The following is a 13,085-nucleotide window of genomic DNA, read 5'->3' on the forward strand; positions in this document are numbered from 1 at the left end:
CGTTTTAGGGATAAAACTCAGGCCAAGCCAATTCCTCGGCGCCGCGCCGGAACAGACGCTTGAAGCTCCACTGTTTATTGATTCTGAAGGCTTATACGTACATATACACGGCATTACTCGCTTGCGTGGGTTGAGCATAAGTCAGAACAGGTGTGTGCTGACCCAGCCAGCACGTCTACACGAAGCTGACGCAGTAAACTCATCTATCGTCTAACGACGTTTCTTCTCATCGCATGCCATCGGGCAACGGGTCTCTTGACAGCAAATGATCGCTTTCAATACCTCTTGACCCCTGACCTATAAACTCAACTAATTTGGATCGTAGGGACGTATGCTGAAGTGGATGCACATGGCTGACGGGGGCTAGCCCCCTCGTTTAGAATGGAGTCGTCGGGAGTGCCTCCCGGGAACGGGGCTTGCGGCACAGCAAGCCCCAGCAATGCAGATGGGACTTACGGGTGAGGTTTGGCGGTCGGGGACCGTCTGTTTGACGTGTGAGGGCGCGCATCTAGGGGCAGCAAGGTCCAGTTCAGACTACAGGGGTTGTCCTACAGGTTGGCCGCTGCTTGTATGCCTTTCCGATGTGTAACATAGGCTATTTGAATTGTACAGGAGTCGGAAGTCCCGAATGGAGCGGCTGGACAAGTCGCAAACGCTGTCTGCGACGTTGGACAGCGAGGACCGGCGCGTAAAGGAGCTGACGGAGGGCATCCTATATGACTTCTTACCAGCAGCCCTGAACGTGATGCTCCCGCGCTGCGAGGACCCGCTACAGGAGCTGGACGCAGACAGATGTCGAGTGAGTTGTTCAGAGCAGGTCGGAATGGTCGCATGATAACAGTTGCAACATCAAAACTGAGCTGTTGCATGCTAGCAGCACGTTACCAGCACTGCGGCCTGGTCTGTCGCGCAGCAAGAGTTAGTTACAATGAAATGATCTGCGCAGGCCGTGGCGAGCGCGGCGCTGGCGGTTTCAGCGCTAATGAACGCACCGCCGGGGTTCTTGGAATTCCTTCTGTGCGTGCCGTGGCGGAAGCTGTCGCAGCTGTACCCCAAGTGAGTGGGCCGGGGCTGGGGAACAGCACACTGACGCCAGTCGGGCCGCCGCGCCGCGTGAACCTAGCCAGCGGGATGAGGCACTGCAGGGTTGGCACGGCTGCAACTATGCAAGGTTGTCATGTATCTGCCGCCCCCGGTTATTGCGCCGCCTGACGAGTATGGTGCTCTGATGCTAGTTGTTCACCGTGGGGCTGTGCGGACGCTATGTGGTCCGGGCAGGTCGGACTCCATTGACAAGCTGGTATCCAACCTGCAAGTGACGGACGAGGAGCGACGCAAGCTGGTCAACACGCGCATCGAGCCGGCGCTGATGGGCAGTGTGCTCGACTTCCTGTATAAGGAGAAGCACCTGGACAGCGTGCCGCCTATGCTGCAGCTCACGCCTGTGAACCCGCTTCAGCCGGTGCGCGGCTCGGGGGGGGGGGGGGGATAGCCATCCATGGGATGGTGTGTATCAAATATGAAGTGAAGTGCCGACGTCCAGAGGTACAGCGGGCACACGCGACGCATTCCATACCGTTGTTTCGCCAGCGGCAGGCTGCTGGCTCCCCCGTGTTTCCGTGGCGGCTAACGCTAAAAACTAAGTTCCTATTGAAAGCAAGTAGTCTGGAGTAGTAGTGGTGATAAGTAAGGCTCGTTGGTAAAGAAGCTGAGTGCATGCGTCGAGGTGGCTAGCTTAGCTGCTGCGGCGCGAAACCGGGACCCCGCGAACTCACCTAATCGCTCAGCAATGCGGGGGGGGGGGGGGGAGGGGAGGGGAGGGGGGGGGGAGGGGAGAGCGGCTGGCGCGTAACCTGAGGAGCCAATCGTGCTGTGTTTACAGGCAGGAGTGCAGACTCTTATGCTTACCCTGCTGTGTTTACAGGAGGACAAGTCGGCGCCTGTGGTGGTGCGGGAGACCGTGGCGGCCGTGCTGGACGGGGCTACCCCGCTGCACTGCGCTGCGCTGCGCGGAAACCCGGCGCAGGTGAGGGCGCAGCGGTAGAGCGCGCCCCTCGAGCCCTCGTGCAAGTTTAGCCGGTGCAGCCTTGCCGTAGCAAACTTGACTTGTCCTGTAGCCGCTTTCCTGACTTGTCTTGTAGGCGCTTTCCTGACGCAAAACCGACTTGGCCGAAGCAGGTGGACCACCTTCTGTACTGCGGCGCGGACCCCACGCTGATGACGGCTGCGGGCGAGCTGCCCATCGAGCTTGTGCCCATGTGCGGCGACCGCTCGGCGGGCGCCAGCACCGCCGCTGCCGCTGAGGGCAGCGCGGGCGGCAGCAGCACTGGCGCCGCGGTCCGCAAGTGCCGCTGCATGGGTCCGCACGACCAGGAGGTGTGGGAGTGCCGCAGCCGCCTGGCGCGCAGCCTCATTGCACGGCGCTGCTTCTTCAGCTTCGGCGTGGGGCTGTTCAGCTGGGTCAAGCTGATGGTGTTCTGTCTGCTGTGCCTGCTGGGCTACGCCGGCTGCTACAACAGCATCAGCAGGTGTGACCGTGACATGAGTCGGCCATGGGTAATGCATAGAAACTTACCGTGTGCCACATAGAAAGCATTGTAATAGTTGTGTATGGATTGAATGCTTCCTTTGTTGCATCCCACGTCACAGGCCGACGGTGGAGCGCCACATCGACACACGCCGGCAGCAGAAAGTGGCAGCGGCACGAGCTCGCGCCCACGCATTAGTTACGCGCATGCGGTCGGAGGCGGAGACGGGCCACAAACACCTAGAGCAGGCAAAGCGTGAATGTCTGGAGTCGGCGGCCTTCCAGAAAGGCCCGCCCGACATCACGCAAATGCGCTTCACCGACCCGACCAAGTCGCCGCTGCCGCCGCCGCCCCAAATCAACCAAATACACGACATCAACTTCCACTTGCAGGTGCGGGCATGCCCAGTGTGTCCAGTACGAACTACACTTTAGCTGGCACGTGATGCGCTCAGAGATTTCAAATAAAGTAGCACGACTGCTGTACGGCGCCGCGTGCTCCCTAACTTACGGCCACCTGCTTACCCGCGCCGTCCGCAGGAGAGCGGCACCTCAAGTACGGGCGAGGAGCTGGCCTCGGAGAAGGCGTTCAAGTGCTTTGTGCGCTCCGTGCACGCACTGCAGTCCCTGGATCTTCACGGTGACACGGTGCCGCAGGTGTTTGCGGAGCTTGTGCAGGCGGGCGGCGCAGAGAGCCGCGAGACGCACGTGCTAGAGGATGAGCAGGCGGACCTGTACTCGTGCTGGGCGGAGAGCGTGCTGCTCAAGTTCCGCGGCTGCACCTGCCCGGGCTGCGCCGCGCTGGCCATCCAGGCGGTGCGCATGGCGCACATACAGGCCACGCGGCTCTTCGGCAAGGTGGACCGCGTCAAGCAGACGCATGCTGACCGCTGGCGAGCCGTGGGGCAGGTGTGCCGTGGCCTGGCGGGGGCGGCTGGGCAGGGAGCAGGGCGCCGCACTTGGGCCGGGAACACAACGCGTTGGGGTTGATAGAAAGCTCACGTTGGGATCCCACCATGTCATCACCGAGTCATCCGATGACCGCTATCACAGGCGCTGGCGCGCGTGGTGTACGTGCACATCTGCCTACTACTAGAGACGGAGGCACAGGCGTCGCCCACGCGCTCGCTGGTGTGGCGCGCGGAGCAGTGCCTGCGGGAGTGGGACCGGCTGGAGAAGGCGGGCCTGACGCAGGGCGCGGGCGTGCTGGATCCGCGCCACGTGTCGGCGCTGCAGCTGTGGGCCAAGACGGCCGACAGCGATCTGTACCTGGCGGAGGCGCTGCACGGCCAGTCGCTGCCGCCCACCAAGACGCTGCAGGAGGTGGTGCTGGGCGCCGTGAGCTACACGGAGGAGGGGCTGCCGCTACTGGCGCGGCCAGTCAACGCCGAGGTGGTGGCGGGGCTGGAGCACGCGTTGACGCTGGCGGGTCTGCCCAGCCCGCTGCTGGCACACATTGTGCGCAGCGTTGTGGCGAACGCCAGCGCCGAATTGGCTGCGGCGGCGCGGCTACGGGAGCTAGTGGGAGGCAAGGCAGGCGGGGGCGGCGCGGCGCCGGGCGGCGCCGGGGCGGGCGGCAGCGGCACCGCGGATGCGGTGGCGGCATTGAGCGACGCGCTCCGGGCGGCGGAGCCGTACCGGACGCGGCTGGGACCGGAGGTGGATGCGGCGCTGGAGCTGCGCAGCAAATGGACCCAGCGCGCCAGCGCGGTGGAGAAGCTGGAGGGGGCGGTGGAGGAGGTGCGGGGCTACACGCTTGCGCAGCCACTCAGCTTCTCCACCGGTGCGGAGGGCGGCGCGGGGCCTGGGGCGGGCTCGGATGCTGCTGCAGCCGCGGCGGCTTCGGCTCCGGACCTGGTGGAGTGGGACCGGCGCATGAAGCAGCTGGAGACGGCCATGAATGAGGCCAAGGATGCCAACGTCAGCGTCACCAAGGTGCGGTGATAGCGGCTGGGCGGAGATAAGGGCGTAGAGGTTGAACCTTCAGCGCGGGCGCGCAGGGGGGAAAGCCATGTTGCTTGTTCCGGGCATTCGCAGACTTGACGTCGGGTTTACTTACCCGCGCAGGCCAAGCGCCTGCACAAGGAGATGGCTGCGGTGGCTGCGGCAGCAGAGGCGTCCCGGCAGCTGGAGCTGGTCATGTCGCGGCGGCCGTCGGGACCGGCACAGCTCAAGCAGGCGCTGAACAAGTGCGTTGTGTTGCCACAGCAGGGACAAGTGTGCCGAGCGCATGAGCCTAGCAGCTGGGCTGTATGCAGTGTAGAGCAGTGCTGCGGTAGGCAGCAACGGTAGGCGCGGTAACCTCGTCATACGTTTGCACCTGCAGGGCGGAGAGCGCGCTGAGCAGCCTGAGCGGTCTGGGCGGCCCGCCGGTGCCGGGCGCCAGCGACGTGCTGGGGCCTCTGGTGGCGTCTGCGCGCCGGCGGTTGGACACGGAGCGGGCGGCTGAGGCGCTGTCCAAGGCCGCGGCCAGCTACCGCAGCCTGGCGGACCTGGCTCGCCTGGAGGCCGCCATCTACAACGCCAAGAAGGTGGGGCTGGGCGGCTTGGCCCTCCATCAGGAAAAGTCGGGCCTGAAGCTATAGCGGCAAGGAGATAGCTAGCCAAGACTAGGCTAGGAACTTGCTGGGCTCGTCTGATGGCGATCGATGTGACGTGCGCACAGATTGGCGCTGAGGAGCTGGACCCCGAGTCCTACCGCACCAGCCTGGAGCTGCGGGCGCAGTTGCAGGAGGCTGCGCGGGCGCGCAGCGGCCTTGAGACGGCGCTGCGCAACCTGCAGAACCAGCTGCGACCCGAGGACGCTGAGGCGCTGGAGCGGGCGCTACAGGTCCGTGCCTGGCGGGTCGCTTGGCACTGGGATGGGGTGCAGAGCGAGCCGCTAGGATGTAGGAGCCGTGCCGGGTTCGGGGCCGTTATGCATCGCGTTAAGGCGAAGTCATGCGCTTCATGAAAACCCACAGGATGCCACAAAGTGGGAGGAGCTGCTGAGCGGCGATACAGCCAAGGCGCGCAAGGCGCTGGAACAGTGGCGCAGCATGACTGTCAGCGACGCCAAGCTGGCGCGGCTGCTGCGCGAGGGCGCCAGCCCGGCCGTGCTGGCCAAGGCCATCCAGGAGGCCGCCGCCTCGGGGGTCAAGGTGCAGAACGCCAAGCGCGTGCTGAAGTTGATGCAGACTCTGGAGGCGGCCCTGGGCGGCACGGCCGTGGACGGCGGCGCGGCGGAGCGTCACGCCGCCATCAAGTCGCGGCTGGAGGCGGCGGAGGCGGGCGGCGTGACGGCGGGGCCGCTGCCGGAAGCGGCGCGGCAGGCGCTGGCGCGGCTGGAGGCGGAGGTGGCCCGGGAGGCACTGGAGGCGGCGCTGAAGCCGCACTCAGACTGGGCCATGGCACACCGCATCAGCGTGCTGCGGGAGGCGCTGGATAAGGCAGAGGGCATCGTTGGTAGCGGCAAGGCTGAGGCTAACGGCGACACGGCACCCGCCAGCAAGCAGGCGAATGGCTCGGCGGGCGGCAAAGGTGGCCGGGGCAAGCGCAGCAGCGGCGGCAGCAGCAGTGCAAGCTCGGCGGCTGGTGAGGCCAGCGGTAGCGGCGGCGCCGCAGCAGCAGGCCCATCGCCCGCGCCTGCTGGCCTGGTCGACGAGTCTGCCCTGACAGCGGTAAGTCGGGGTTGCCTGTGATGGGGAATACAAGCCGGATCTGACTCAACAACCCTGTGATGTGTCACGTGGGGTTATGCACGATGCTCTTGTTTGCACGGAGCGTCTTATTGAACAGCTCACACGTGCGTCTGTATGCGGTGTGGTCCCTGCTCCGCCAGGTGCGTGAGCTGGTCCAGCGCGCCCGCCAGGTACTGGCTGAGGACCAGGCGGAGCTGGCGCGCATCGAGCGCGAGCGGCAGGAGGCGGAGCGCGCCAGGAAGGAGGCGCTGGAGCGCGAGCGGCTGGAGCGCCTGAAGCAGGAGCAGGAGCGACAGAAGCGGGAGAAGGCGGAGGCGGCCGAGCGCGAGCGGCTGCAGGCGGAGAAGCGGGAGAAAGCCAAGGCTGAGAAGACCCGTCAGCAACAGCAGGCGCAGCAGCAGGCACAGCAGGCGGCACAACAGAAGGCCAGTGCTGCGGCTGCAGCTGCAGCATCAGACAAGTCTGCAGCAGCTGTGGGCAAGGGTGCGGCGGCTGGCAAGGGTGCAAAGGGCTCAGCATCGGCCGCCGGGGCCGGCGGTCGTGGGGCGGGCGGTGGCAAAGGCGCGCCTTCTGCTGCGGCTGGTGCCTCCGGCAAGGCCGAGAATGCCGCTCACGGCCGCGCTCAGAAGCAGCAGCAGTCCAGCCACAACGCACAAGCAGCTGCGACGGCGGCTGCAGCCGCTTCGGCTCCAGCCCCTGCAGCCGCTGCGGCTGCGACAGCGTCCACAGCCTCCATGTCGGCGGCCGTGGCGGCAGCGGTGCATACGCGCGGCGACTCGCTGGACAGCCTGGGTGAGGTGGTGCACAAACTGAACCGCGACGTCATCAAGGCCCTAGACCTGGACATGGACGTGGAGACCTCGGGCAGCAGCGACAGAGGCAGTGTGGCGGTGGGCGGCGTGGCTGGCGGCGGCGGTGTGCTGGTCAGTATGGCTGGTACGGCGGGCGGCGTAAGCCGGGCGGACGGCGGCAGCAGCTTCGGGCGCTGCGGCAGCGGTGCCGCCGCCACTACGGACGGCGTGGCGGACGCTGTACTGACGCCCAGCCAGCGCACGTCTTCTATCATGTCGTCCATCGCGTCGGCAGATGACGTCATGCTGCTGCAGAGCGGCGGCGGCTCCGGCAACGCTGGCCCGAGCGCCGGCGCCGCGCCCGGCGCTGGCGGCGTCTCGCTGTCCACCGTTTCTAACGGCTTGGCAACCTCAGCGGCGACCGGCGCGGACGCGGCTGGGCTGGGCCAGGATGCAGGCGCTATCGGCACTGCCGCTGGTGCCGGCGCAGCCAGCAATAAGCCCCCGCGCTTCGGCTTTGTGGACCTGGGCGGCGCCAGCTGGGGCCTGGACAGCCCGCTGCTGTCCAATGCCGCGGGAGCTGCGGGGCTGTTCCCGTCGCTGCAGAGCAACATGGTGGGCGCGGAGTTCGGGTCCATTCTCAGCGGCGGGCTGGCTCACAAGCCTGGCGCCGGCGGGGCAGGCGGCCCCGACGGTTGGTCCACGGCTGGTGCGGGCAGTGCACTGGGCTTTGGCGGCATAGGCCATCATGGCGGTGGCTCCCAGGGCACCCCGCTGCATTCAAGCCTGGACGACTCGGCTGCGCTGATGGCGGCCGTACTGGCGCGGCACCAGCAGCAGCTGCAACAGCAGCAACAGGCAGCCGCGGCTGGGGCTGTTGGCGGCATGCTGATGGGCGGGCTGACCGTGAACACGGGCAGCATGGGCGTGGACGCCAACGGCCTGGCGCTGCTGTCGCAGGGCGCACTGGCGTCTCCATCCAACCGCTCCACCGTCTCCACCTCGAACGCGGCAAACATGCACGGGCTGATGCAGGTGCGGCCGCAGCCAGGAGCCGCCTCCATGATGACAGGCTCTGCCGCGGGTGGCGGCACCACAGGGCGGCCCAGTCTGCAGCTGGCCATGCCCCCGTCGGCACTGGCGGGCCAGGCCAGCGCGGACCGGGCCAGCCGCGCCGGCTTCTGGACGCCGCCCACCTTCCAGGGCGCGGGACTGGATTTCACCGCCTCTGCAGACGCGCTGGGCGGGCTTGGCGTCACTGGGGCTGGTGGCGGCATGGATTGGCAGCAGCAACAGCAGCAGCCAGGTCTCAATGTCACGGGCACCACTGACCTTGGCGGTGGGCTGCAGATGCTGCACCTGCCGGCGCTGAGCGGGCTGGCCGGCGCGCCAGGCTCAAGCCTGCGCGGCAGTCTGGTCGGCGGCGTCAACGCGGCCGCAGCGCCGCAAGCTGGCGGTGCCAGCGGTAGCCGCGTGTGCCGCTTCTTCCTGCAGGGCTTCTGTCGTGACGGCGAGCGCTGCCGCTTCGCGCACACCACCGCGCTCAGCCCGCCCACACCCGGTGCGGCGATGGGCAGCGCGCCCTCCTCCGCCCAGGCCGCTGCAGCCGCGGCTGCCAACAGCGCCATTGGCAGCTTCGCCTTCGGTGCCCCGGGTGCCGAGGCGTTCGCGCCTCTGGGCGGCGGCCTGGGCCGCAATAGCACTGCTGGTGGCGGCGGCGAGCCTATGCTGCGGCCTGGCTCGGTGCCGGGCGGCGGCAGCATGACGAGCATGGCCAACGGGCTGGCGCTGCTGGAGCGTGCGCACCGGAACTCACAGATAGCCGCTGCGGCAGCCCAGCAGCAGCAGCTCACGGCGCTGTACGGTGCGGGGGGAGCGCCGCCCTCGCCGCCCAGCGGCCGTGCGTCGGTGTCGGGGGTGTCGGCTGCGGGGGGGCCGCCTGCCTCCACGCAGCAGATGGTGCTGGCACTGCCGGACGACCTTACGTTCTCGCCGTCCTCCCACCCGAGCACGCAGGGCAACGGCGTCCTGGCGCCCGGCCACCTCTAATCAGTTGACGTCGCGACCGGCACCCCTGTTCATTGCCAGTGTGGTATTCCAATGATTATGAGCCCATGCCTAATGATGACCAATGCTACATGGTTTTGGAGAAGTTAGGACAGAAGCTACAGGGAGGAGATGGGCGCGCAGGCTGCAGGTAGCAGGTAGCTGGTCATGATGCTTTTTGCGGTTGCCCTTTACCGCACAGTAGTCTCCTTTTGCAGTCAGTGTCGCATGATTGCACTTTGCCGGTAACGCCTAGTTTCGATGGTCCTTTATGAAGCCGTTGACACTTTGCACTCTCAAGTCATGCGGTCCAACGAAATTGTACTGTTCACCTTGAAGCAGTGGAGCAGGCATCACGAACAAATCAACGAATGAAAGCAATGGAACAAGACGAGTTGCAAATAAAGTTCGTTTGGGCCGGGGCGCTGCTTGCTGCCCTCGCGCGCGTGCGTTCTTTGCGGTGCCGGGTGCTTGCATGGCTTGCTGGTACGTGTGGGTAGCGCACTGCACAAGTAATGCAGCGATGGGCATGCACGCCCAGGGTAGCGAGACATGAATACCTATTGCTGTGCGGAGGGAGAGTCAATATCAAGTACTGGGCACGGCACGGTATGGCACATGACTGATATAGGACTTGCTCCTAAGAAGTCACGGTGTAACACACCCACGGGTGCAAGTGCTGATGAGTGATGATGGGTGCTAGCATTGGATAGCATGGGAGAAGGTGCCGCATGCAGGATGTGGCTGGGCGATCAAGCGAGTACTGTATAGACCAGGGTTGCACTGTACTAGCCATTTTCTTATAATACGTGTATTAATACGCAGTACACAGCTTTCTAGTACAATACACCATAATTCACTTATAATACGCCGGCGAGCAAGGGTTAGTACGTGCAATAGTACGTCCCATGCAGCCTATGCCCGGTCCCATTGCAAATTTCGCTCTCCGTGTTCCTCCTTAGTATCCTTCCCTGTATCCTACTATACATGACCATACTCGAGGTCGTTGCAGCTCGCTATGCTGTTGGAAACGCATACATGTTGTTAAATGTCGAGAAATGAGCGGAGTGACAACTGCGCAGCCTGTTTTGCATACTGTTTTGCCATCAAGTTTATCCATCCAGAGCTCCATTGCGCGTATCCAATAGGGCAGGCTCGGTTCGCGCATCGCATCGGCCATGATATCAGGCTTTTGGTTGTGAGCAACTACACACACACAGAATCATATTATGCTTAAGACGTTGCTTATGTTGCGTCTATGTTGCCTCTCGCCACTGCACTGTGCCACCGACGCATTGACACAGCACGACCACCGGCCACCAGCACCCGCCGGCGACCCCCACACCCCCGCCCCCCGCCCCCCTGGCGTATTTTGCGGCGTACTGAGACCCAGGAGAGGCGTACTAGTACTCAGTACGTACTAGTACGTACTAATACGTACTGAGTACTGTGCAACCCTGGTATAGACTACGGAACGCACTGCAGGGTATGCGCATGTGCCAAGCGGTCAGGGTATGCGCATGTCGGGCATGCTGGGGGCTTCTGACGTGGCCGTAGGTCTCCTGCCCAGAGCGGCGCAACGGCACAAACACCTGGATTACAGTACCTCGGTTCTGTCCAACTCTCATATGTTTTAATGCTGCCTACGCTACCGCAATCCACTCCTGAACGAGACTTGCACGGGGCCAATGAGCCCCGTTCCCTTAAGTAAACACACGCAAACCGCTCTTGTAAACCGCTTTAGTTCCTCCCTCACTTGCAATGGCTTGACGCACCAATTAATGTTCAGGATGCAACCGAATTTTCCCCGCCGCCTATTTACATGCAATAGGCATTAACAAATACTAATACGTATGCCATCTAAGGAATGCGTGCTGTCCTCGTGCGCGCTACTGCCGAACAGCACCCTAGCCAGAGGACCGTCCCTGACAGACCGTGATACGGCTCCTGGGCGCCTGCCCTGACTGCGGGGCAGGCGTGACAGCAGCGGCTCTCAGCAGTGGCCCTCACCATAACTGCCGCATTCCCGCACGACGCAATCATGGTGCGCGTGACAAGCCGTACATGACCATAGCGGTATAGCACACTCTCCTCAGCTCCTCCACTCGCATGCTCCTCTTCTCTCAGTAGATGAAGGGTAGGAACTGCGGGTGGGCAGGCACGCAGCAGCAAGCGTTTTCAGTAACGGCAACGTCCCTTCAAAACACAAGTCATCCAGACACACGGCGTCCCCGCGTCCCGCACATTCTGCAGCCTCCTCCCGCACATTCTGCAGCCACATTCCTCTACAGACCGCCCGGCCCCCTCACCTTCTTGACCTTGGCCTTGTACTCAGCATACTCGGGATACCGCTCCGACAGCGCCCGCTCTTCCGTTACCACCTGACGCCGTGCATGTGAAGTTGAGCGTGAGTTGCTGCTGCATGCAAAGGCTGCCTTGTGGCACTGTGAACGTGGCCGATGTGCCAACACGCCCTGACTATGCAGTAACCTAGGTACCACCTGAGGCCATGAGCCCATGAACTGAGGGTGCCCACGGAGCGATGTGCCGATACGCCCTGATTACCCTGCTGCTCATACGGTAACCACCTAGGGCATTTTGAAACATCACAGCATGTCACAGTTACACCCAAAGGTTCCCCCTCTGCGCGCTGCTCACCACACGCTCCATGATGTACCACAGCAGCGCCAGGATGGCCAGGCGCGTCTCGTTGCGCGTGAGGATGGTGAAGCCTGCGCGCCATGCAGAACCAATCACGCGGAGCCCCAAAGCACCAAGACCACATTTCCCTGGACTCACAGCACACATGTGCAGATGCAGCCGCAGTGAAGGAAGCCACAACACGCCGCGGCAGCTGCAGCATAAAGATCAACCCCATGGTGCCCGAGCAGACTAGATTGGCACACAGCCACGTACACGCCCACCCGCATGATTGCCGTGCCCGACCTACCGGCTGCGACCAGCATGAGTCCGCCGTACATGGGGTGGCGCACGTAGCTGTAGATGCCCGACACCACCAGCGAGTGCTTCTTGCGCGGCTGCAGCAGCGGGCTGAGGTTGCGGCCCAGCGTGAAGAGCGCGGTGATGATGAAAATGGCCCCGGACGTGAGGGCCAGCGTTGCGAGGAAGTCCACCAGGCCCTGTGGGGTGGGGTGGTACGTGCAGTAGCGATGGATTGCTTGCCCTGGCATAGTACGGTGCATGAAGGCTCCCTATTTGTGCCCATGCCTGAGCATGTTTTGACACACTCCGCCAAGCCACCCAGCCAACTGACAGAGGCATGCCAGGCATACGACTGCCCGCTACCCGCACACCATCCCACCACACCGCGCACCTTGAGCGTGAGGGGCGGGAACACGAGCATGGTGAGCGCCGCCAGGGTGGCCAGCAGCCAGCCCTCCCCGCGCCGCCCCATTGCTGAGCCGTCCATGATCTCCGCCACCAGCTCCTTGGACGCAATCAGGTCCTCCTCAACCTCCTCAGGTAAATCCTCAAGCGGGTGGCTGGTCGCCGGTTTGGCGCTGGTGTCACTGGACGTGGAAGTGGAGGTGGAAGCAGCCGCGCTGGAGGTGCGATCGTCCTCAGAGCCCGAGGTAGCTGGATCCAGCTCTGGAGCCGGCTCGGCGGGGCCCGCGCTGCTGCTTGCAGTGGCCGGGGCTGCCGGGGCCGGGGCTGCGGGTGCGCGTGCCGGGGCTGCCAATGACGCCGGGGCAGGTGAGACTATCGTCGCCTCAACGTCTACCACATCATCAGGTGTATCCTTGTTCTCCGCCGGTTTGCTCGGCGGAGTGGCCACCCGCGGCTGTGCGACGCGCAGGAAAGGAAGGGGCTTTGCCACATTCCCGTTCCTGGTTGCAAACGCCAAGCGCCTGCCCCCCGAAACCAACCCCACGCTATGCATCGGACGGTTGTGGCGGTCAACAGCCGGTGCTAGCTGTCGAGCGGAGATATCGTAGGCCTGATGGTTCTTGAACCGTCCCGTGTAGACTTGTTTGACCAGGCGCTATTAAGCATTTAAGGCTGTGCACTAAACAAATGTTT

At 64.0% G+C, this 13,085-nt stretch overlaps 2 protein-coding genes across 2 annotated transcripts; one reads left to right on the forward strand and one right to left on the reverse strand.

Annotated features, from left to right (window-relative positions):
* The first annotated feature begins 1 nt into the window (after window position 1).
* Window positions 2-10,283, forward strand: CHLRE_03g145407v5 (uncharacterized protein). The gene is made up of 15 exons (XM_043060418.1): window positions 2-150; window positions 326-458; window positions 613-799; window positions 947-1,056; window positions 1,279-1,462; window positions 1,925-2,026; window positions 2,179-2,528; window positions 2,650-2,920; window positions 3,068-3,436; window positions 3,581-4,462; window positions 4,595-4,716; window positions 4,854-5,058; window positions 5,193-5,357; window positions 5,491-6,186; window positions 6,348-10,283. Exons 2-15 carry the CDS (start codon window positions 382-384, stop codon window positions 9,045-9,047), a joined length of 6,420 nt encoding a protein of 2,139 aa, XP_042925547.1. The 5' UTR covers window positions 2-150; window positions 326-381; the 3' UTR covers window positions 9,048-10,283.
* Window positions 10,284-10,629: 346 nt separating this feature from the next.
* CHLRE_03g145427v5 (uncharacterized protein) lies at window positions 10,630-13,055 on the reverse strand. Its single transcript, XM_001695567.2, has 5 exons — window positions 12,379-13,055; window positions 11,995-12,184; window positions 11,703-11,776; window positions 11,354-11,425; window positions 10,630-11,188 (listed from the first exon to the last, which is right to left on the reverse strand). The coding sequence occupies exons 1-5, from the start codon at window positions 12,943-12,945 to the stop codon at window positions 11,168-11,170; spliced, it is 924 nt and encodes a 307-aa protein (XP_001695619.2). The 5' UTR covers window positions 12,946-13,055; the 3' UTR covers window positions 10,630-11,167.
* Between the last annotated feature and the right edge of the window lie 30 nt (window positions 13,056-13,085).

This window comes from Chlamydomonas reinhardtii, chromosome 3 (assembly GCF_000002595.2).
Source record: "Chlamydomonas reinhardtii strain CC-503 cw92 mt+ chromosome 3, whole genome shotgun sequence".
Classification (NCBI taxonomy): domain Eukaryota; kingdom Viridiplantae; phylum Chlorophyta; class Chlorophyceae; order Chlamydomonadales; family Chlamydomonadaceae; genus Chlamydomonas; species Chlamydomonas reinhardtii.